Source organism: Sapajus apella, unplaced genomic scaffold (genome assembly GCF_009761245.1).
Source record: "Sapajus apella isolate SASKATOON/1434 unplaced genomic scaffold, GSC_monkey_1.0 scaffold82, whole genome shotgun sequence".
Classification (NCBI taxonomy): Eukaryota; Metazoa; Chordata; class Mammalia; order Primates; family Cebidae; genus Sapajus; species Sapajus apella.
In genome coordinates, this window is record NW_022437022.1 from 7,607,703 (window position 1) to 7,633,414 (window position 25,712).

At 44.3% G+C, this 25,712-nt stretch overlaps 1 protein-coding gene across 3 annotated transcripts in view; it reads right to left on the reverse strand.

Annotated features, from left to right (window-relative positions):
* The window catches only part of FNDC1 (fibronectin type III domain containing 1), a 103,233-nt gene that overhangs the window by 41,159 nt on the left and 36,362 nt on the right, over positions 1 to 25,712 (reverse strand). For all 3 annotated transcript variants that reach the window (XM_032253163.1, XM_032253164.1, XM_032253161.1), the window contains 6 exons: positions 15,496 to 15,702; positions 8,957 to 9,055; positions 7,013 to 7,130; positions 5,002 to 5,189; positions 4,177 to 4,284; positions 18 to 206 (listed from right to left, as the gene is read on the reverse strand). In XM_032253163.1, the coding sequence (XP_032109054.1) occupies positions 18 to 206; positions 4,177 to 4,284; positions 5,002 to 5,189; positions 7,013 to 7,130; positions 8,957 to 9,055; positions 15,496 to 15,702 (909 nt within the window). The remainder of the gene's footprint in view (positions 1 to 17; positions 207 to 4,176; positions 4,285 to 5,001; positions 5,190 to 7,012; positions 7,131 to 8,956; positions 9,056 to 15,495; positions 15,703 to 25,712) is intronic.

Here is a 25,712-nt window from a genome sequence, read left to right on the forward strand (position 1 = left end):
AGACACACGGTGCTTACTTGCTGGCAGAGCGACAATGAAGGCTTTGGAGTGAGGTCCCAGGCCTCTCCTGTTTGCGGCCCGGATTTTGAAAAGATAGCGCTCCCCAGGCTGCAGGCCATCCACCAGGGCAGAAGTCGTGTCTCCAGGATAGGTGAGAGACTTTGCTCCAAATGGTTTGAGAGCCGGGGCATATGAAAGAATATATTCTGAAATGATTTGGCAGATGGTTGGAAGGAGGAAACTGAAAACAGTCCTGTGTCCAGCAGACAGACTGTGGGCAGGATGAATTAGAACGTGCATTACTAAAATTAATACACCAGCAATGCACGCCAAGTCACCAGCTGGAGCATGAAAACACAGCAGAAGGTAAACTCACATTCATTCAGGCACCCAGACAGGGCTGTATATTTAATTAGCTGACACTTGGCTATTTTAAGCAAATTAAACATATGAAAGGCAGGAGGCTAGTCTTCATACAATTTCCCCCAAATCTATACACTGTTGGGTTTCTAAACTTGTATTTATTTACGAATTTGTTACGATGGAATATATCCTGATAGAAGAAACTAAGGGAAAAGAAGGAACAACCACTAGGAATTGATCCTGAATGGCTTCTGACACCTTCAAGAGTTTCACTTTATTAACCTGGGTTATTTTTATTAGCATATTTAGCCAGAAAAAATCCATATTTGAAATATAATTTTATTTTTGTAGGAATTATAAAAGCTCTTAGTCAATATAAGCTGATAAAGATATTTCACCGTGTTTTAGAGCTGTGAAGAAAAGTTGCTAAGTAAAAGATTTATGTGATATTGAATGTTTCCATCTTTAATTGGCTCTATCTATAATCATATAATAACCCTGAATTTGGAAAACCATAGCAAATTCAGTCCAAGGAACTAAAATATGTCTATGCTCACATGAAAATATTATCACATAAGGGAATCATATTTTAAAAATTAATTTTCATCTTCAACTAAAAACTGTCATGCCTATTTTCCTCTCAATGAACTCAAGATTTACAAAACATCAAATTAATGTGAGTAAGGGCTCTGCGCAGTTGCCTGCACCTGTAATCCCACCGCTTTGGAAGGCTGAGGCAGGCAGATGACTTGAGGTCAGGAATTCAAGTCCAGCCTGGCCAACAAGGTGAAACCCCAGTCTCTACTAAAAATACAAAAAGTAGTCGGTCATTGTGGTGTGTGCCTGTGGTACCAGCTACTCGAGAGGCTGAGGCAGGAGAATCACCTGAACCCGGGAGGCGGAGGTTGCAGTGAGCCGAGATCGCACCACTGAACTCCAGCCTGGACGACAGAGTGAGACTCTGTCTCAACCAAGAAAGAAAGAGAGAAAGAGAGAGAGAGAGAGGGAGGGAGGAAGGGAGGGAGGGGGAGAGAGAGAGAAAGAGAGAGAGAAAGAAAGAAAAAAGAAAAGAAAAGAAAAAAGAAAAAGAATAGGAGCTAGAATCACAGAAAAGTCAAAAATTATCAGGAGCATGGATGATCTTTTCTTTTCCCTTAGCTCCAATCTTTAAAAAGTACATTCATTAAAAAAAAAAAAAATCTTTTAACCAAAAATGCTTTTGCAGCATTTGTCTGGAAAAAACACAGCATTCATTTCTCATTGAAAATCAACAAACTTGTCATTTGTGGTGGTCAAAAGTAAGAATTAAGAAAGCCCATTGTCTACAAAATGTTGTGATTCAAATTTTAAAATAAATTAAATCCATCTGGAGAAGAAATTTAGCTATGTCGAAGTATATTCTCGATTATGTTTTGTATTTCTCGTACATAGAGAATGCCCTGATGCAATTATTAATTTTAATCTCACTACTACACCCTTCTGAAAACTAAGCAGGATTAAGATACATGAGTTCTTTTGGACGTAAACTCAGTAGCTGTTATTATTTCTGCCAATATTTAATTGACCATCAGGAACTTCTGTCACCAAGGAACTGTAAATATAAACTAAGATGAGGAGAGAGGAAAGGTACATAAGTAGCATGGTAATAAAGTCACAAGAGGTGCAATAATTAGCTTTTTATTTTTTAACTAACAAAAAGTAGCCAGAAAAAGTCTTTATTCAATTTTCAGAGGTCCTCTCAGCAGCACAATACTTAATACGGAGGGAGTTAAAGTTCAAATTGCTGTAAAAAGAATGATTTAAAGCAAGCTTGTTTGACCCGTGGCCCGTGGGCTGCATGCTTTGAATCCAGCCCAAAACAGATTCATAAACTTCCTTAAAATATTATGAGATTTATGCATGGACCTTTTTTTTAAAAGCTCATCAGCTATCGTTAAAATGTCAGTGTATTTTTTTGTACGGGCTCAAGACAATTCTTCTTCCAATGTGGCCCAGGGAAGCCAAAAGATTGAACACCCCAAGGGACCAAATTAATATTTTTCTCTTCACTTGTTGTGGATTTATTCCAATGGCAAAAAAAAAAAAAGAGAGAGAGAGCGAGAGAGAGAAAGAAAAATAGTACGATCTATTCTTAAAAAAAAAAAAAAGCGAAAAAACATTAAGTATAGAAAATACCGTTCCACATCTACCTTCCTTAACTTCTATTATTCCACAAAAGACATCCTAGATGGCAGCAAAGATAGCTTTTGGATGAATATAAAAGAGAACCATGGGCTGAGTGCGGTGGCACACACCTGTAATCCCAACACATTGGGAAGCCGAGGCGGGTGGACCACGAGGTCAAGAGATGGAGATCCTGGCCAACATGATGGAACCCCATTTCTACTAAAAGAAATACAAAAATTAGCTTGGCGTGGGGGTGCACACCTGTAGTCCCAGCTACTCAGGAGGCTGAAGCTGAGGCAGGAGAATTGCTTGAACCTGGGAGGAGGAGGTTGCAGTGAGCGGAGATCACGACCCTGCCCTCCAGCATGGCGACAGAGCAAGACTCCGTCTCCAAAAAAAAAAAAAAAAGAGAGAACCACTCAGTCTTTTCAATTAAGAAGTTCTCAGGCCGGGCGCGGTGGCTCACACCTGTAATCCCAGCACTTTGGGAGGCCGAGGTGGGTTGATCACGAGGTCAAGAGATCGAGACCATCCTGGTCAACACGGTGAAACCCCGTCTCTACTAAAAATACAAAAAATTAGCTGGGCACGGTGGCGCGTGCCTGTAATCCCAGCTACTCAGGAGGCTGAGGCAGGAGAATTGCCTGAACCCAGGAGGCGGAGGTTGCGATGAGCCAAGATCGCGCCATTGCACTCCAGCCTGGGTAACGAGAGCGAAACTCCGTCTCAAAAAAAAAAAAAAAAGAAATTCTCAAAGGAGATTAGTAGTAATTCTCTGGATTTCTTTAAGCTTACACACACATTTTATAGATTCTGGACATATTAGACTTACAGTTGCCCCTCAAATCTAATGACAATAAAAATGATTTCTTTCTTGAATAAAACATCCATTCCTTCCTGCCCTTACAGTACATCTGCATAGGTAGTGCCAGAAGAAACTTCAGCATGGCTGTTTAAAATGTCTCCAAACAGATTCTGAAAGATTCTTAAATGCTTTTACATTAAAAATAAAAGATTTTGTGTTTATTTAGTATTCTCAACAGACTATTTTAAAATTTAATAGATTAAATTTAAATTTAATATTGTAAATATTGTACTCTATCTTTATTATTTAAAATATCTAGTTTCTTTTGCTTTTTTGGTGTTAGGTTTTCCTTGACATCAGTAAGTACATAAACAAACAAATTGGTGACAAATAGGGAAATTCATTTTCCAGCAATTATTACTTGTGTTTTTCAAACCCATTAAATGTATTTATGGTCCCATTAAAGATATTGATGGTTCTGCAGGATTCCTGCTGCTCTTGTGATCATCCTAGCACAATGAAAAGACCCACAGCATGAAAACCAGGGTGCCGTTCAGATAGGGAAAGGTTATGCTGTCACACCCATGCAATGAAAAACATACTTCCCAACAGCAACAGCAAAAAGCCTTCATACTTTATAGGAGGCTGAAAATAATAATCACATTCTTGACTGCTTGGATCTTGGGCAATGAAAATCTTGCATGAAATATTCTTGTCCCTTGGGTGAGCACCTCTTGGATGTATGTTGCTTCCCTATTTCTTTATCAGTCAACAAAGCCATAAACAGAAGCCATGTTTATCAGAATCAATGCATCTTACAGTTTAGGGAATGAGATTCCTACCTTTGACTTTCCCCTCAGTCTCTGGTAGCGCATCCCAAGATGCAGTGACAACTGTAGGTTTGCCATTGACTGGCCAGACGTTCAAGTTTTCAGGAGCTGTGGTAGGAGCTGCAAAATAACAAGGAATGAAACGTTTTTAAATGCCTTAGTGGACGTTCTAGATGTAAACAGCACATGGTCTCTAGGTGCACATTTTTATTATTGAAAAGCTACTGCGTTAATTTTTATTATACGTGAGAGAAAATCCTGCACTGGTTCTTTGTGTGATATAGTGATTTATGTCACGGCAACCAATCCATTTAGTGAGTTGAGACATATCTAGGGAAATGCTCTTAGTAATTCAGAGTTTCTTTCATTGCCTAATGTTGAAATATACAAGGAAGATTAAGATCCAGTTCCAACTTCTTCTTAGCAAAACTTTGGAAGACATAGTTTAAGGGAAAGAATGGTAGCCTTAGATACAGACCAAAATTTTTCCCAGAATGCCATCTCAGCCTCAGGAAAGGAGAGGCTCTCCTACATACGAGAGCCATGCATTACCCAGGGGCATCCACGCATAGGGTGGGGACTGATGCATACTACACACTGGGATGCAGTGCGCTCCACACATCAAAACAACGTGAATAACATGCTAGTGGAAAAGACCAACAGATGGTCCCTTAACTTCTTTGCGTTTATGCAAGACACTCTGCCAAAATCTAGGCTTAACGTGACTCAAAATATCCATGCTGGCTTTTGTCACTATTGGCATCTTACATTGTCTTTAAATCTTATTTTGGGTGTAATTTCCAAACTGAAAATTCAAAGGCCATTTCAAATACAGACCTGATTCTGGTGTTCTTTGGAAGACTGATGTACTCCATTTGCCATCTCTTTCACCCTGTGAAATACGGACTGCAAATTCATACACGGTGTCTGGAATCAGGTTCTCAATCAGCACCCGCCTGTTAGTGATCTGCTTGTAATCCCACCTGGCCAGTTCTCCCTTCTCTCGATAGCGCACGGTGTACTGTCTATAAGCAAACACAACACAACGATCTATCCAAATTCTCTGCATCTCAACACTAGATGTCTTGCTGTTTTTCCTTCCTCGTAAGTGATGACTTTGGGAGGTACATAGTAAAATCAAAGAGGAGAAAAATAAACTTTTGACTGTTATTGGCTCAGAGAATCTGCTTAAGTTCCAAGCAAAGTTGCCTAAAGTAGGAGAAAAAAACAGAGCTTAGTGTCTTTTTAAGACCAAAAACTCTTACTGCTCAAAAGAGCAAGCAGAGATTATAAAGGGAAGGGAGAGAAGGGAGACAGTTTTCATGAGGCAACTACCTTATCAGGGGTGTGTGTTTGTGTGTGTGTGTGTCTGTGTGTGCGCGTGTGTCTGTGGGTCTGTATTTGTGTCTACTCAAGGCACCAGTAGGGACCAGAACTGGCCCAGGGTACCTCAGCTCTCCAGAAAAGAAAGACAAAAAAGACTCATTTCATGCCAAATCAGGCATGTTTTCCATAGGCTCAGGTGGAATGGAACACGTGGTTTTGAGTAGACTTATTACCATGAAAAGGAGCAAAAATGGGAAACAGAGCAGGATGGAGGAGGCTGCTCTGGAACTGTGGACAGCCTAGCAACCTCAGACAGCAGACACCCTCAACACACTAAGAGCTGCAAACGCCATTTATTAGATTCTCTTTCAAAGAAATCGTCTTGTGGACTTTTTGCAGTAGAAAGCCTTTGATGCATTAAAAATGTGCTTTTTTGTCAGAAGACTTCAGTTGAATACATGGCACACCAATTAACACAACAGTTCTGCTAAGAAAATTCAAGGCTTCTGTGGTTTCAGCAAGATGTTGGAAATCAAAGTCCAATGGTAAAAGGAACACTTTGTGTTGAAGAGGACCATATGGCGAGGGAGAGAATTGCCATGAATCTTCTGAGGTCTTTCAAAAAAGGCAGATATCATTTTTACTAGCAGACAGTAAAGAAAACTATATATCTAACATGAATAATCATTTTTATATATGGATGTATATAATGTCACCATTATATGCCATCCATTTTAAACTATATTCCCCTTTCCTGGTTGCAGAGACATTGAAAAATTAATACATAATAACCAGGCCACCACATCTGTGGCTTTCTCTTAGTTATGTAATGTATTTAGTCATTGAACAGGTAAAATTTGGATAGCTATATTAATCTACCACTAACAAGAAATGGTGTTCACTAGTGGCCTTTTAACATAAAATATTTTAACCTTATGATTGGTTTGTCTTTTATTGCTGTTGCAAATGGATATAAAATCCAGAACAGCATAACATCATGGCTTAAGAGAAAATAAGGTGCATTTAGTTATGTATAAAATGAGCCAGATATGAAGCAAGTCAGTGTTCAGCAAAGCCTAATGAGGAACTACTAAGTGTAAGGCATTAGACAATTGTCCACACTCTACATAAAGTCCATCTTACAGTGACTCTTCCTGGATAACAGGAGGGATGGTGAGACTGGGCCCTGTGTATGAACAGAATGTCAATGAGAGAAAGCAAAACACAAATGGGGCAAAGAAAGAAATGGAATCTAGGAAATTTCCAGACACAGGATAATCTCTGAGCATGTGAGATGTGAGCTCCTGCTGTGTGTACTACACACAAGGCCCTGGTCAAATCTGATTTGCGGGAAATGTGTGACCACACTTAGGATCAACTAGGTTGTCACAGAATATTTACTACTCAGCTACAAGAGGCCAATTCATGTCAGTCAGAAAATAAAATCATGAAATACATGTCTTTTCAGGGCCAGAAAAATCCCATCTCTCATACATAAAGACAAATAAATAAGCAAAAGCACCTTGATGCAACAACTTTCTTCTGTTTTTCCAGAACAGGATCCACCCAGGACACAAGCACAGACTGGGATGACATGACCCGGACACTGATGTCATCAGGAACATCCAATTCATCCTCTTCTGAAATGACAATGGGCCCCATAGAAAGGCTTTCTCTCACAATGGGCTCTGCTCTGAGCTCCTCAGACCTTGACAGGCCATTATTCACCCTGCATAATTTTTAGATTGCTTGTGTGTAATGTAGACAAAATGAAATTGATAGAAAGGTAAGCAATTATTTGATTGGTCAGTGTAAGAAAAATAAAAATCTTCATCTTGCTTTTCTTAAATACAGGCTGAAAAATGAGCATTTCACTTTAAAAGCTGCCCAACCCAATCGACATAGCAAACAGTACAAAGGGGATGCTTTGCCCAGATAAAAGATGGTCCAAGTAACTCAGTGTTTTCTCAATGTACACTGGAAGTTTCTGGAAAATAACAACATTTTTATGGGAAGCAAAAGTTTAGGAGAAGGAAAGGTCAGCTCACATTTCCTTAATGATCATGGCATGAAAGGAAAACTCTGGTTCAAGCAACCACAAGGTTCACATTGGGTTTGATGTCCTCACAGTTCAGAATGTATGAGTCCAAGACAGATTAAAACACATTCAGATATGAACTAGAAGTCAGTTTGCCAATTTCTTAGAGAGGTTTCTCTTTGTCATCAATAGAACATATCACAGTCACAAAGCTTATACTCTTCGTTCAAAAGACTCAGAAGAGATCTTTAATATTCTTCTATAGTCTCTTGGGTTTTTTGTTTATGTTAGTTTTTTGTTTTATTTTTTCTTTTCACTTTTCAGGGACCATGTTTCAAAAAGATGTGGGTTTTATCACCAGAAGGGGAAGGTGAAAATATTTAGCCTGCTAGAAAAGTGATACAGGGACTTATCCTATGGCAGCAATTCATCAATATGAAGAGTGAAACATTGTATTTGTGGAGCTTCATACAAGGTAAAAAAGTATAAATTTCATTTTATGTTGTGAATTCATGAAAATAATTATGTTGTAGATTGCCTCTTTAAATTAAGATAGGTGGTCCAGAAAAGGTACCTGTCATTCGTTAATGTATCAGGGACACAGATAATGTCTGTGAAGGGACGTGGGAAAACGTGACTATGTGGACAATGATCAGGCTATCAGCAAACCACTGTGATGCTTTTTCTCAGGATTCCCAATACCGTTTTAATGCAAATATAGCTGAAATAACATTTGTGTGTTTATCTTGCATGCACCACCTCCCACCTGCTCTTCCTTCTCTCTCACTTCGTTCAGTGCATCACCCAGGGCAATTTATACTTGGATCAGACGGCACCTCTACTGGAATGAACTCTTGGCTGCTCCTATCGTGGCAAATCTACTGCACAGTGAAGTGGCTCGAAATATACAATGAGATATATTACATCACAAGAGCACTCTAGCCTTTATATATAAAAGCAGTATGCTAGGCCGGGCACAGTGGCTCACGCCTGTAATCCCAGCACTCTGGGAGTCTAAGGCAAGCAGATCACCAGAGGTCAGGAGTTCGAGACCGGTTTGACCAACATGGAGAAACCCCGTCTCTACTAAAAATACAAAAAATTAGCCGGGTGTGGTGACGCATGCCTATAATCTCAGCTATTCGGGAGACTGAGGCAAGAGAATCGCTTGAACCTGGGAGGCAGAGGTTGTGGTGAGCCAAGATTGCAGCACCATTGCACACTCCAGCCTGGGCAACGAAAGTGAAATTCCATCTCAAAAAAAAAAAAAAAAAAAAAAAGCAAGCAGCAGGTTTACACCCAAAATGTGACCACATCTGTCCTGTTATTTCTTTTAGCCTCAATAGAATTTATGTGATTCATCATTTGAAAACAGCATTGCATTCACACCAGACTATGCTTTGACCAAATGCATCCTTAGAAACATACCTGAAATCTTCCGCTTTGTTAGGGCAGCTCTGTAGACTGGTTGGCTCCGGCCCTGGGAGTTCATGGACTGCAGGGAGACCACATACACGGACTCCGAGGCTGTGGACCAGGGAGTGAGGGATGAGATTCTGGCTTGGATTTCTCAGGAACACACACCCCTGGGGGTAGAGGCAGGTGTCTGCATCCCTCCTCCCCTTCCTTTTTCCCATTTCATCTTTCTGGGGGCATTCCCTCTTCTTGAGGACAATGAAGGGTGAGCTCAAGGACTGCAGGAATTAAACTCAAAAAGAACACTATTATGTTAGAAAATGGGCAACTGATTTTTACCAGTACTTCCTGGAAAATGGGTTTCTATCTCATCAACGTCAAAAAGAGATAAACAAAAATTAAACAAACTCATCAAAAAGAGATACATGCTTTAAAAAAGAAAAGAATAACATGTTTACCCACATAATTTGCCCAATTTCTTTCTACTTCCAAAATTGAGATGAGAGGGTGACTCTGGTTTCATCTGTCATCAGAAAGAAAGAAGAAAAGAAAGAATAGCCAATGGTGCGGCATTAGTAGCCCAGGTCTTTGCTTCCCTGTGGAATGCTGTGTCCTTCAAAACTAAAATCCTCAAAACAGAGTCTCTGAAGATTTGCTAACAACAAATGGAAGACTCCAAATGTACCCCTTGTTGCTGGATGGTTCTTTCAGTCAGTTCTTGCCCCACCCTCCGAGAGTCCCACTAGCCTGCAACTTAACCTGAACTTGAAAACTGAACAGTTGGTCCGTGAACAACACAGGTTTGAACTGTGCAGATCCATGTTATACGTGGATTTTTTTCAACCAGATGCAGATAGGATTGTATTCCAGAGACGCTAAACTCACACATAGGGAGGGCCAGCCTTTGCTATATGTGGATTCTGCAGGATCTCGAGTCTGCACAGATTTGGATATGCCCAGGGAATGCTGGAACCGATCCCAGTGTACACCAGGGACCATTGTATTTGGAGGAAAAAAATGCAATGATGGAACAAAATTTCTCCTCTCAATTACTATGTAATCATTAAGCCTGAGACCAAGGTGAAACCTTTTTTATTTTTCTATTTGACCTTCTTATCTTACATACAAGGACATAAAGCCCTAACAATTGAGTGACTTGCCCAGGGTCACACACTTACTCATAATCTACCCTGAATCCAAAACTACCAATGCCTCACTCCACGCTCCCTGAGCAAGGCTCCTGTTGCAGCTTTAACCATTTCAAGAATAAAAATGAGGCAATCTGGCCTATTTCCAGTACTGATAGTTATATTATAAGGTAGGACCTAGGTAAGTTAACAGAGGTGACACTAAGATTCTAAGGGGAGCTAAGAGCACACGTCTCCTTCAGGCACTGCACACGTTCAGATGGCAGCAGGAAATCGCCCTTTTTTCTCTACAATCATGTCGTGCTAAACATGAAAGAAGACTTGTGTTCAAAATTCTCACACCGAGGGACTGTTTTTGGTGTGAGCTGCTGTAGAAGGATCAGAGGTGTCAAGGGAAAAGGATAATATTTGACAGTCTGCTCTCCACACAGAGAAAGTGGGTGACACTCTAGCCATAAATGAGTAAATTATTTATACAGAGGCACTCGGCACTCACCTCTTATTCCATTAGAAGATTTTAAAATGCATGTTTTATAAAAGGGAGGGAATAGTTTGTAACACGGGGATGCACAGAGCATCAGACTAAGCTTCCATACGGAGGGGTCACTTCAGAGCTGTTCAGGACTCAGTGCTGTTGATGATGGAATCTCTCCAGAAATAAACAAACAAACGGCCATTCAACCTCACAGTCCAGGGACACATGTAAGTAATTAAACATGGAAAGCAGTGTCCCATCATTTCTCAAGAACCACCAAGAAACGAATAATTTCCCACAACTGAAATTTGTATATGCCTTCAATGTATTTCTTAAAGTTCAGAGATTTTTTTTTATGTCCAGATTTCTTGATTTGCTGCACCCTTGAAACTAAACTTGGCCCAAAATTATCATTAAGAAAAAGTTGTATTCGGCACGGCAGTAAACACAATGACAGCTCTCCCTGTGCTGAGCTTCTCACATGCACTTCTTCACTGAGTCTTAACAAAGCCCCACGCAGAAGCTACTGTTGTCTTCGCTTCACAGGCAAGGAAACAGGCCCACCCAGGTCTGCGGGTGCTGAAGCCTGGCTCTCAATAACTGCTGATGAGGCCCTGGCCTCCCAGCAATCTGTCTCTACCTCATAGAAATATAATGAACATGCAATGGTGTCAGGACGCACCTCTTTCTGTGCCCCTGATTTCTGAATAAACAGGTGAAACGGGCTGGATGAGTTGGCTCATGCCTGTAAGCCCAGCACTTTGGGAGGTCAAGGTGGGTGGATCATTTGAGGTCAGGAGTTCGAGACCAGCCAGCCAACAGGGTAAAACCCTGCCTCTATTAAAAATGCAAAAATTAGCCATGGATGGTGGCAGGTGACTGTAGTCCTAGCTACTAGGGAGGGTGAGGCAGGAGAATCACTTGAATCTGGAAGGTGGAGGTTGCAGTGAGTTGAGATCGTGCTATTGCACTCCAGCCTGAGTAACAGAGTGAGACTGGGCCACCAAAAAAAGAAAAAGAGGGGAAATGAAATTCCCAAAATGGCCCGAACATTATCAACCCAGCGACTGCAGGCACCCCCAGTCAGCGCCATCACGTTTGCCCACTTCTTGACCTCAAGTGTGTGATGGATGGGGCAATGGACATGGCACAAATGTGCTCCCCAATTTCTACAGCTCCATGGTGACTTGCGAAAGGAAGTCCCTTGCTCCCTCTCAGCTCCCGTCCTGCTGTCTCCTCTCCCGCTGACAGTTCCATGGCCCCTCCAGCTGCAAGTCTTTGCCCAAACGCCACCTTCTCTGTGGCGCCTCCTTTGATGGTAGATTCAACAGTGGTGCCTCCTGGGATCGCATCTGATGCATGAGATGTCCAGTTAGACATATTCAGTGACAGAGAGTGGTTCACGGAGCGGTGCTCCATTGCAGGACCCAAGGCCCACCCCTCAGGGTTCCTTAGCATGTGACCACTCTGTGTAGTACCACGGGTTCCGCGGCCTCTCTGGTATAAACGGCTTGAAAATCCCATGCAGGATAAGTGGGTAGACAGGCTTCCCATGACACACCAGCTCCATTCCAACACTGCCCCGAGAATCCACTTCATCCCCATCCTGCACCCTCTTCTCCCTGCGATGGGGCAAGCTTCCAGCAGCCCTCCTCCTCGCGGCACCTCTTACATCATTCACGGTAGCAAGTCCAGTGCTTTTTATGTATGAAAATTTAAGAGCTAACAAATTTTACCAGAAGCCCAAGGGGCTGCCCTGTCCACCCAAGTGGGGACCAGAGCCCACCCCTTACCTCAGGTCCAATATTTCCTCACGTACGGGCAGCAAAAAACATCCTTCTACTATGCTCAAGTGAGTCAGCGGTTCACTACTGAAGAAATAAAATTTAAAAAAAAAACAGATCCAACCAGTTGAAAAATTAGTTTATGCTAAATGACACTTTGGTGTGCGCTGTCCCAGAAAGGCTCAGAACAAAGCAATCTGTCCGTTTAAACAAAGCTCCCTTACAGCAGTGGAAATGCAAAACCCGGGACAACACTCTCCTGCTGATCTGCGTGCAGGGTAGAAATTGGCCTGCATCACCAAAGTAAAGCCCGCTTACCTGTGTGCGGGTGGCTCAGGAAGGAATGACTCAAGGGCATACAAATTAGTCTGCAGCGTCAGGAGCTTGAGTCTCTAATTCAAGGTCTTGCTGCTAATACTACAGTCATACTTGACAAAGCACGTCCAGCCTGAATTTCTCCTTTTGCTTTCTGCACTTCCTTGGCATTTCACGTGCCACTGCAGCAGAAGGGTAGCTGGTCGCCTTTTTGCTTAAATAGGTCTGGAGTCCGTACTCGGGGCTGGCTTTGATGCTGTGCCTGGCTCTCGGCTGCCTATGCCACCATGTGGAGACCACGCAAAGACATAGAACACCATGCGGCCAGCCTGTGCCTGGAACACCCACCAGGCAGCAAAGCTCCTCCAAGACAGTCTTCAGCAGGTGGCTGAACAGCAGCAAACAGAACAGGGATGTCCTAGGCTGTATCGGGGAAGGGATTGGATGTGACCATCCACCCAATGTCTCCACCAGACCAGATCCAAACTGCTGATATGCGGGGTAGAATTTGGCTGGCATCACCAAAGTAGAGCCAGCTTACCTGTGCCCAGGTAGCTGGCCTCAGAGGTCCTGAAGAGCACAGAACTGCTCCGAAATGAATGGCTGTGCCTTTTGCAGAGGAAGGTGCTCTCAGAGCGCTGAGGAGTGTGGGCTCGCCAGGATTCTGTCCAAGCCCGTGCTCTGTTTCCACGCAGCGGCTTCCCGCCTCGGGCTGTTTCCTGCGCCCCCTGTCCCTCTCTGCGCACTCCGCAGCTCTCCTCCCAGGCAAATCTACTCTCTCCTCCTTTCCCACTCCCTTGTCTGGTCTCCCCATCTCAATCTCACTGTCTGCCCATCCCTCTCCTTGTCTGAGGATTTTACCTTTTAAAGCTAAGTAGACCCCAAGCAACGGGTGCCAGGCTGCTGTCTTAGCAGCGCATCCCCACAGAGCACACACACCTGCCCCACCACGCCCACCTCCTGCTTCCACACCACGGGGCAGGAAGCTGAGACGCCTGCCTACAGGCAAGGGAAGAGACCCCACCAGGCAAAGGAAAAAGCCCCTCCAGGTAGAAGAGATCCCTCCAGGGAAGGAAAGACACTTCTACAGATATAGAAAGACACCCCTACAGGTAAGGAAAGAGAGCCCAGGTCCTGCTGGAGTCTTCCAGAGGGCCCAATAAATCACGCCCTTTTCCTTGCTTGAGTACTGAACTGATTAGGAAATGCCAGCACAGCCAATTGTGGGGGCTGAAAGCCTTATGACAGTGGTAAGAAGCAAGTTGGAGAATATGGGGCAAGTGTACTTTACACGAAACCCAGAATTAGGCTCTCCACCCAAGCATCCCTGGGTCCCGCGTGCGCTCTCTACGGCCCACCTTCCCCACGAGGGGCAGAGAAGAAGGGGCCCAGCCATGCTTACCCCATGCTCCTTCCAACTCACCTGTGAGAGAACCAGGGAGCAGGGGTGAGACAGCTCTTGCACTGTCTCTGCAGGCAGAAGCATTAGGCCTGAGGGATAAGTGTGCCCCTCAGAGCCAGGCCTATGCCCGCTACCCAGGCTTATGGATGAATAAGGCCTTCAAAGATCAGGACTCCCTCCAGGCCAGAACGAGCAAAGGTTTCCATCAGCATTCCCTGGCCAGTGCTTCCTTTACCCAGTAAGGGGTTGGAAAAAAGGGAGGATGCCCTGAGTGATGGTTAATACTGTCAACTTGATTGGATTAAAGGATACAAAGTATTGGCCAGGCGCGACGGCTCATGCCTGTAATCCCAGCACTTTGGGAGGCTGAGGTGGGTGATTCACCTGAGGTCAGGAGTTTGAGACCAGCCTGGCTAACATGGTGAAGTCAATCCCACCTCTACTAAAAACACAAAAATCGGCCGGGTATGGTGGCAATGCCTGTAATCCCAGCTACTCGGAAGGTGGAGGCAGGAGAATCTCTTGAATCTGGGAGGCAGATGTTGCAGTGAGCCAAGGTCATGCCACAGCAATCCAGCCGGGGCGACAGAGTGAGGCTCTGTCTCAGAAAAAAAAAAAAAAAAAGATACAAAGCATTGATCCTGGGTATGTCTGTGAGGGTGTTGCCAAAAGATTAACATTTTAGTCAGTGGGCTGGGAAAGGCAGATCCACCCTTAATCTGGGTGGGAACAATTTAATCAACCGCCAGTGCAGCTAGAATATAAGCAGGCAGAAAAATACGAAGAGAGACACTGGCCTAGCCACCCAGCCTACATTTTTCTCCCGTGCTGGATGCTTCCTGCCCTCAAACATCAGACTCCACGTTCTTCAGTTTTGGAACCTGGACTGGCTCTCCTTGCTCCTCAGTCTGCAGACGGACTATTGTGGGACCTTGTGATTATGTGAGTTAATAAACATTATATATATTCCATTCTTTCTGCCTATTCCATTCATTCTCTAGAGAACTCTGAATACTACAGGCTAACTTACAGCTTCACTCGGCTACCATGTTTCATCTTAACGGGACCCAAGGCCCAGTGTCCTAAAATTCTAAGACAAAGCTTCAAAGAACAAAATGACAAAAACAGTCAAGATGACAAGATTAGCCCTAAGTCCAGGAAAATGGCCTGACTCAAGGAATCTGTGCTGTTGGGTCAGGAAGCCACTGACTGGCACTAGGGAGGCAGCCTGGAGCTGCCACTAACAAAAGGTTAAATGATGACGTCCAGGATGGGCATGGAGGAAACCGTAGAGATTCAAATCATTCTAACACCTGGCAAGTGGACGTTCCAACCAAAACACAATGCTCTTCATGAATGAGCTTCTAAATATTGAAATGATCCCAAAGACCAGAGGAACACTGAATACCAATGCATATGAAACTCACCTAGCTTTTTAATTTCGTGTGTCCGCTCATCTCTCGTCAGTGGAACATAGTTCATCTTCCGGCCACTCTCCCCGTAGCCCAGGAGAAAGCCTCGTGATCTGCGTGGACTCTTGGCTCCAGACAGGCGGGGTGCCTTCCACGCAACGGACAGCCTGTCATCTGAGGACCGGACACGCACACGCAAGGGCTTGTTGGGCACTTCCTTTTCTTAAAGAGGGCAGGACACAGAAGTGGTTATACAGTAGCCCACTTGGGGTTTGCCATCACGCACATGAGGTCTCCAAACGCTGGGCCTCAACAATGAGCTGCTGACTTCAAACGCACATTTTTTGGTAACTAATTCTAATAAGGACATTTTCCCCCCAAGGGTCGCAACACTCTATCCACTTATTCCTCCCACATTTCATACCAAAAGGTCTCAAGAAATTTAAAAATTCCATGTTGTGAGACCACCCACCAGAAATCTTGGATGTTTTACAATGTCCCTTTTTATCTATTTCCTTTTGTCCCCTTTAGGCCAAAACTGTATATTCCCTGGCAAGAGCTAAAGGTCACTATAAAAATATAGCAGAGCGACATTATGTGCTATTTAAAACTCTCCTCCAGAAAGCTTTTTCACTGTGATGCTGAAAAGATGGGCTTTCCTTGCCTTCACAATGAATCGCTAACTGATTTCTATTTTGGGTCTTAATATTTCTTCCATGTCTAAGTCTTGCTCCTCCAGACAAAGCCTGGTCATGCTACACCATCCCGCTGTCCTCAATGTCTGTTTTGTTTTTTTGTTTTTTCTTGCTACATCAATCAATTTTGAGAAATCCTCTTGCTAAGCCAATTAATCTTAAAAAATGTTCTCACTGTGAACTTTCTCAAAGCAGTGCATTCTGGTGGTCAATACTTAGTGCTTAAAATGTGCTTTTATATCAAGTAGGAGCTGGTATATTTGGAAACAAGGGTTATAGATCATGCGACTACCACCTTCCCTCTCTTAGAATATGCAACTGACCACGTTCTTAGCCCTCCTTTGGGGATCCAGTTAGCCTAAGGAGCACCTCTTCAGTTGTGTAAGGCAGTTTTTTCCCACACATTCCTCCTCCACTATATACACTAACTCCATCACCAATTCTAACTGCTTTTATTAGACTGGAAAATTCCCAGCTAGGCTAACATTTCAACGCTAAGGCATAAAAACAAAATCTAATATCACAAGTTAGCATGCTCTTCAGGAACACATAAATAATAGCCTTTGGAGAGGCTGAAATGGCAGACACCTGGTTCCAATGTCCTGAATCTAACCCAAAGGAATATCCACTTGTAGATTAGCTGGAGCTACCCAACCAATCACTAGGCACCCCATTCCTACAGGCCACTAAGAGAACACCACGTCATGCTCAACAAATACTTTCCCCAGTAATCAAAGTAGTAATTGTTTTAAAGTTCTTTTGTTCTTGATCCAAAAGTAGAGTCAGTAAAGTGAGCAGATCTACTGAGAACACACACGGGTCTTATGTGGGTCAGGTGAAACATAAATCATTGAGCAGAGACAGCATCCTCTGCCCTGAGCTCTGTTCCAGCCCCAAGACCTTCCCAGCCATGCATCTGGGGATGGAACCTGCTGTCCCTGCTGGGCCTTGGGGAGGATGGCAGTTCTCTGCTACAGGACAAACTGATTCTGACTCGCAATCCCTGACACTCCACAGTAATAAGCAGCAATAAAAAATTTTTAAAGGGTCTTTGAAATTTCCTGAGGTGGAGGATTCCCTGAGGAGTCAGGAGTTCCAAGGACAAGAAGCCTGGTTGCAGATGGCACAGCTTGTTGCCTGCAGTGACTGCTGGCGGCTCTATCCTGAACCATGCCAGGTTCGCTAAACACAAGCCACACAGCCCAACAGCAGGGACAGAGGCTTCCTGCTCACTGCACATGCTTCCGCCTTCCAGGCTCTGGCCTTGCTGTCCATCCTAGAACGAGACCAGGCCCACTGAACAGCCTCGGGCACAGGGCTGAGGCTGGCTCTTGCAATCCCCCTATTTTACGGAATGTTATGGTCTGCAGCAAGCTCTCACATGGTTTATCCAGTGGTCCCTACAACAGCTCCAAGGTAAGTAGGATAAATGTCATCATCCCCGTGAGAAAACTGTGGCTCACAGAGGGGAGGCAGTAGCTGACGGACGGTCATATAGTTGTGTAGGGCCAGGCAGGGACCTGAGTTTAACCATTCTGACTCCCAGTTCCATCCCCTTTCCACAATGCCCCTTTCATTTAAACTCCCCTTATCCCATGGGCCATCCCCACAACCTCCCAACCTCTTCTAATGAATGTGAAACTAGGGTTTTGAGCCAACCAGCTCCCTTCAGAGTATAAACACACTACTGCCTTGCCCAGTAGGCATTACATAAAACAAAACAGTATTCTCAGCAGGTAGCAGATGGTCAAGAGATGGACTGTCACCAAAGCCCCCCGGGGAGGACTGTGCCCTAGACAACATGGCGCTCGCTGTCTATGCAAAAACCAGAGTGAAGTGAGAATGTCCTCCCTCTAAACACAATTGTCTCTCTTCCGAATCTTTGAGTTTAGAAAAACCAACCCCATTTTTTTCAAGTATTTTGAAAATTTCCCTTCTTTAATATTCTGGGTTATATATACCATCAAACATCTTTTATAGATCATCTGGTAATCCTCTTTTAAACTGATGTGCACATTAAGAAAACTAGCCATATGGTTCAAATTCATCTGCAATTAAATTATTTAAGTATTTTCTCTGGGCTGTATGTGATAGCCTCACCAAAGCCTTCTGAAATTCTCTCACAAATCTCTGTAAGTCTTTTATCTTGAAAACAGGAAGTCACAACTGCCAAGGGTACTGGAGCCCGCATCCGCCAGCTCTGAATGCACTTCAAACCTGGTGGGACACATTCCCTCAACTGCTCTTGATACAACAGAATCAGGTTACTTGCACTCAGAACCGGCTGTTAACAGAAGATCTGCAGCAACTAATTACATGTCACCCACTTGGCAGTTCCCCTGGGTGAAACAATTACCATCATCGGATTGCAGTAGACCTCAGAAACCAGACAAGATTCGAGTATTTCTCCTGATTTGTGCCACATGCCAATTGGCAGACATTCTGAAGTTGTACAGAATCAACATCTCTTCTTTTTATGAAGAAAAAAACTCTAAAATTCAAGACGATGTTTTACCCATTCTGTACTAGCTAAACTTGGTAGCTTCTGGAGTGGGCTTACACAGGCTCTGAAGTCAAAGTGAATTGAATCTATTATGGGCTATGTGGCTTAGACTTCTTTCTGCACTTCAGTTCCTTCTGTAAAATGGTGCACAGCACGTGGGCTTTTTAATATAACCATGTGAAGCATTCTGTGCCATACCTGGCATATGCTGCAGTAAGCACACTAGTGGTCTTTGTGGCCCTAACAAAAATGAATTCCCTCATTTGTTAGATTCACTATCTGAGTGGGTAGCCCCTTTCAGAATGGGAGCTGTAAATAAGCTTACCACCATGCCTTGCATACAGGGGCACTGAAAAAAAAGTGTTTCAAAGAACCAAATGTAAGCAAAAGAGAGGGCTTATTGCCAATGACCCTTTACATTGAAAATCTTTTCAAAAATGAGGCTGCCTATAGCCAGATGAAGAACATTATTCATCATCTTCATCAACATCTAGCAATCATCAGTGACTCCAAGTCCCACTCTTCATTGGTGTAAAATGCATGACCGCAGCTGTCTGGTAGTGACTTTCTCTTGGCCCAGGACTCACCAAGGTGAGGTTTCCACATGCTCACTTCCAAGAAAAGGTGAGGTTTCACTCCATCTGCAGCCTCGAAGAGCCACAGTTTGTCTGGTTTGTCCCACTGACCAACCTAACATCCCACTGCACTGACCACCAGCTTCACAAAGATAGCCCTGATTCCTCTCCCCGTGGCCTGAAAGAGCAGGCCTGGATGCTCACAAGTCTTCAAATACCCCCCTCACCCCAGGCAGCTCCCCACCATCCCCAGCACCAGTCTCCAGTACAACTGTGGACACCAATCTGCAGGCGGAGCGGGGGGTGAGGGGGTGTCCAGCCGTTTAGGCCAGAGCCATGGTGCTCAAAGTTCAATGTGCACCAGAAGCACCTGGCCAGGTGCAAACACGCCCCGGCCTCCCATTTCCATCAGGACCAAGCCTTCTGCACACTCTTGATGAAGAAGTTTGATAAGGAAAAGGTGAGAAGCCTGAGAGGAAGAAGAAAGACAGGCAGGGAAAAGGGAGGGAATGTGTATCCAGGAGCAGTGATAGCCAGATGGGGGCAGGACATCAGCTTTGCTGGCCACACTCTGCATGTGAACTCCCTGGCCCCAGCTCAGGCCCAGGGCTAGTGCTGCCTGGCATCTCCAAGGTCGGTCAGTGCCAGCAAAGGCCTCCCCAGCCTGCATCCGCCACAGGCTCGTTCTTCCTGTGCAAGTTCTAACACATAACCTTCCGAAATGCCTTTGAGTTGATTTCCAGTTCTCCTTTCTACATACCCAATATTTGCAATACTTACTGTAAAGTCCCTCTTTAATGCCATATTTTCTCTCTCATAAACAGCCCCAATACTTGTAACTATTTACTGGTTTTCTGTGATATTTGGATAGGCCCAGCTAGTTAACACGAAGGAGAAGGGGCACTTGGCAGCCATCCTTGAAGTCACCCAATCGCAGCCCATTTACTGATCAAAGAATTGAAGCTCAGAAAGGCTAAGGGAATAACTCAAAACCAGAAGGCAGGAGGCTGAAGCCAGCACTGGCACCCCCGTCTGTCTGATCTGTAGCCCTAGCTCTCTCCGTGGCAGCTCTTGTTGAGAAGCTCATGGTGGTTGCAGAGTTGGTGTCACCAGTAGCCATGAGAGGCACAAGCATCACACCTGCTCTGGACGAAGGTCCTCTTGGTGCCTCCAAACCCTACTGGTGAAGGATGTGGTGGGCAGCACCAGGTTGCCTGGCAAGACATGCATGTGCCCCACTTACAGAGAAGCTAGCACAGTTCCCAAGGACCTTACTGCTCTTTCAGGGGGTGTCAGTGCCATCTGTCCCATCAAAATCTGCTCATTGCACTATTCCTCTTAAATGCGTTAAGTACCTAGTGCTCTGGGAAAGACCCTTGATGAAGAGTCAAGCACCTAGCCAGCACACTAAGGACCTGCTTCCTTCAGAGATGCCAGAGGAGCGCCCCATGGCCAACCCCTGCAGTCAGTAAACTCTTGCTGCATTTTCAGGTATTGGGAGAAGAGAAGAGGTCTTAAAAGCAAGGGCGAAAAAAAGGTGAAAAAGGGAAAAGAAAAAGAAAGAGGAAAGACCTTAATCTCCCCTGAACTGATCAATGCCAATTACTAATGGCATGGATCGTGGAAGCCCAAAGAACATTATGAAGCATGTACACTAACTTTCTAAACAAACCAGACAACATAACCATCTTCAGTTCCAGATTTCTGCTGCCCACAGCAAGTGTCAAATATTTCAGAGACTCTGGTTTCCTGCTTTCCAGGATCCTGAATGACATCCTGGGTGTCATCAAATAAGGAAGTCCCAGGAAATGCCACTTGATACGAGTAAAGAAAGGGATGTTGCTGTCTGATGCTGGTGCAAGGCTGCCGGCATCTGTCTTCACAAGTGTGGTACCCTAAATCCATCAGGACTGTCTCAGATGCAAAGCAAACTCTTCAAGTCATCCTGGGGCCACTCCATTTCGAAGGATTTCAAAGAGTACGTGTTGTCTGTTTCACAGAAGTGCTGAACCCCTCTACCACTCAACTAAACTTTCTTCCAACTTCTCACCAAAGTTTATCTAACAGCAGAAAGAATGAACCCCTCCCCAGAAGCCTGGAGCCTGGAAATTCATTCCTAATCTTCATTTTTATCTCAAAATTGCATTTACATTTTATAGACTGCTCCATAATATTTTGGTGCTTGTTTTAAAATTAAAAATAACATTTTGAATGCCTGGCCATCGGGAAAATTCTTCCTGTTGGATGTGGCCCATTGACCTTACACCTTCATGGAATCTTGGTAGCATCATGTTCTCCCAAGTTCTGGGGACCCCAGTTTGAGAAGCCCTGAGAATCACTGGTATGACAGTGGCTTCCAGATGTCACCCAGAAATGTCAGTCAGTAGCTGACTTTGGTACTGACCCTAGTAGAGTGCTATGAATGTCAGTAAAAACGACTTGGTGCCGTCAGTTTCATGGTAGAGGGCTGAGACTGTGCTGTGCTCCAGAATGCCAGGTGGCCCTGAGACACTCGTTATCTGCTGCATTAGTGACATTGCAGAGCTCTACACAGGATGGCCGTGAAGCCCTTGCCACGACCACAAGAATTAGGAGGTTCTACAGTTGCTTGCATGGATATGGTTCTCAATTTGTACAGATCATAAGCATTTTGAGGAGAATCTTTCTCTTATCCTACCACTGTGTAGGCAAGGCTAGGGTCTCTGTGACCCATTTGTGACTGGCTTCTCTCCAGGCCCAGAAGACCAATACCAGTTGCTGTCCTCAGCCATCTCATGGTTCTGATGTAGACATCGCTGTGCCATCTGCAATAGCAGCTTGGGGTCAGCCCTACCCTGAGCCTGGCTCACTCAGTCCCCATCCTCAGCCCAATCCCCACCAACACAGTGTGGAAGGATCACGCAGCTTCTCTGGGAGACCAGCTATGAAAGTTTCCTCCGTTATTGGTATGGGTGTATGCTTTAGTTTTCAGCCACTCCCACAGAGGATTCATGAGGGCCACAGAGAACAAAGAAAGCAATAATCCTTTGCTGATCTTAATGGCTGGAATGCAGACATCTGACATTTCTGGACGCCTACAGTATAACACAGAGATGGCCTCGTAGCCTATAAGCAAAGAGGAGTGTTCAATATTCTAGAGAAAACTAGACCTCAGTTCAAAGGGTTTCAATCTGTCGGGAGTTGTTTGTTTTAGTTTAAAGTTCTGTATTTGTTTTCTTTGGGAATAACACAGTTGTTTTCTGGCAATCAAAGACCTTGTTTTGTTGAACGGCTATTGGTTACTTCAATTTTTAACTGGTCTCCAACACACACCCACATTTGCTTCACTTGCAAATGAAAGATCCAATTATAATATATGAGCAGGTTGATCACTTTAAAAAGAAAGTGCTTCCTTTCAGGACTAATATCTGAATTTGCAAGGATCTGCTTTCCCCCTCAAGGTATCACAGACCCACACCTGCCCTCTTTTTCTCCCAGACATCGGAGAAAAGCCCAGCTATCAATCAGAAAGCAGCATCTGAACCCCAAGATGCTGGCCTCATCAGAAGTATTAGCTTTTATTAAACTACCACAGGTTCTTCCAGGACTTGAAGGCAAGCACTTCATGCAAGGCCACTCAGGCAGGGACCACACATCTTCCAGCTTCCCAGAGCCCCCACCCCTGCCACTCATCAGCCTCTGAAATAAGCACACACCCTGATGTCTTAAGAAAGGGTCTCACCCCCACTGCTATGTCCTCACATGAAATGCCTGTGGTTTCAGCTGAAAGGTAGGAGAAGGCTGCTCCCAGTCATTGTCTTTTCTGGCCAGCTAGCTCCTTTCAACCTCCATCCCACGGCATTTCTGCAGGGCGTGCCAGCACGGACTCCTGAGGCCTTTGCTCCTCCCCTAGGACATCTGGCTAAATGGAGTCAAACAGCTCCACACACAAACCTGTCTCCCACATCTTTACTACCTAAGGAATGGGCTCTACAATTAGCAAAGTCTAGCTATATTTTAACATGAGAGGCGGCTTTGAAATGAACACTCGGATAAAAAGAACTGAGCCCTTAGGACGGAAGGGCAGTGCTTCCTTGGGAGGGAGCAGTGAACAGGCAACCTCACCGCCCCTGGGTCTGGCTGTGCAAACACCTAATCTTCACAGACCAGCCAGCCCAAATAATTCCAGTCTACAGATGCACAGTTGTTTTTTTTTTTTTTGCCCAGACCCTCAAAGTGGAAAAAGGCAAGACAGAACCTCTGACTAAAGTTAGCACCAATCTGAGTTCAACAAACTCGCTTGCCCAGAACCCCCCGAATCAACACTGAACTAGGCAGAGGTGACCCCGATCTTCTCACAGGCACCTCTGCGACATCCAAGCCCTAGCTTCTGTCAACACTCTTGTCAATGCTCACCCCTCTACCAAGCACAGGTACGAGGCAGAAGCAACTTCCAAATGCATTTCCGCTGAATAAACGTCTCCTGAGCACCCATTGTGCAATTGTCCCAGGCTCTGGAGAAACGAAGATGAGTACATCAAAGCACTCTGCCCTTGAGGAGCTCACCATCCAGGCCATGGACCAGAAACTTTTGCCCAGTGAACTGCACACTAAATAAAACTAATAATTGCATGAGAAAGCTACTGCGAAAATAATGCCACAGACATTATTCATTCCCCATTGGCCAAAGACTTCGATTGAATTTTGTATGTGGAAAGAAGGCAGTCTTTGGTCCGTAATTAATTCCATGATTTTGAATTGGGGTACATGTTAAGTATGAGTCTGGTTCACAGCAGCTCCATTACCTGGTTGCGGAATTATCTGTGAAGCCCTTGCTTTGCCTATTGGTTTACTGTGTCAGGACCTTTTTCACTGAGTGCCAATGACACATGTCAGTTTAAGTAAGTTGGCATGGCCAGCTCCACTGGTTCATTCGGCAGAATTCTGCCATTGCAAACAGAGGAGAGGGCACCCAACAAGAGGGTCCTTGGAGAGGTGCTTTCCAGCATATCACTGGGGACAAGTCTTTCTTCTGTGCACCTTTGGTATGTTAAGGTACATTCTCAAAATGCAGAAATTACAATTCAGCATTTCTTCTTTCACTACTGTGACTTTTGAATGCACTGACCTAAAACACCCAAAGTAGGGTAAAGAAATAGGAAAACAGCCATTTGTTCAGTATGACAAACGGTTTTCTACTGCTCACAAAACTTAGCATCATTCATTAAAAGTGGAATCAGTCCACTCAGCATCATAGACTCGCAACATTTCAAAGCTGACAGGAAACTTGGAACCTTAGAAAGAACTTTGGAGCCTAAGAAAGTTCTTAGAAAGGAATCTAGAAGCTTCTTGTTGAATCCCATCATTTCATAGCTAAGAAATTTGAGGTGCTGGGAAGACGGGTTGCTGATGGCTGAGGGCTAGTCAGAGCCAGATGAGCAGAGGTGAGCAGAGTCGAGATATTTGGTGGATTAATTATGCTCTTGAATCAGTAGGTTGGGAAGAGAGCCATCTCAAGACTCTAGGTTCAGGGTTTTCAACTGCCACATCAGTCACATTTAAATAAACTGGCAAGATGATATGCCTGAAAATTGGTGCTCATTTTGATGAAATACTGACAGAAAGGGCCAAAATACATGTTCGGGGTATACATTTCCCGTCAATCTGTAGATATGCCCATGAAAAGAGTGCTAGATAAGAAATCTTTACAATGCCAAACTAGTTTTTTGTGTTTTCATAGTTTCATTGCTTTGGTGTCAAATAATTAGTTCAACAGTAAGTATCAACTTTCTGAGCCAAGCACTGGGAGAGATCCAAAGCTGAATCCCACCCCAGAGCTGCCCTCAGGTCTACCATGCTTTCCAAGAAACTGATTAGATGAAGTCAGCCTTAAAGAGAAGGTGACAGCAGTCCTTCCTTGAGCCAGCAGGAGGGAAGGCAGCAGTGAGGGTTCAGGAGGGAGAAGAAACGAGGGAAGCGATGTCAGCTGAAACCTGCATTCCTCCCCCTCCCCGCCCCTGCAGGGAAGCAGGAAGCAAGTCACCTGCTAGAAGTGAAAGGAACTCAGGCCAGGAAACAGGCTGGAGCAAAGTGGTAACATTTTGGACTAGCCACTGTGGAGGAAAGAAAGGAAACTGCGTGAGTACAAACAGGAAGTTGCCAACTTTAGGAGCTCAGCCTAAGAGACCTCTGTTATTTGGCCTCGACCTCTAGATGAAAGTCAAGATGTGAAGCCCAGTTATGCCAAGATTAGCATTTCTGAGACTTCAGGAAATATATACTTTCTAGCTTTTTGTTGGAATGGTCAAAAACAACCTGCAGACATAGTAAGGGGAATATTTTATTGTGAAAAAGAGAAAATTTTGTGAAGCTTTATGCACTGCGAAGATTTCCCATATGCTAAATTTTATGAGTTTCATTGACATTTCTTATTATTTTCTGGAGATTTTCATTTGGAGCCTCTAATGGGGAAAGATTATT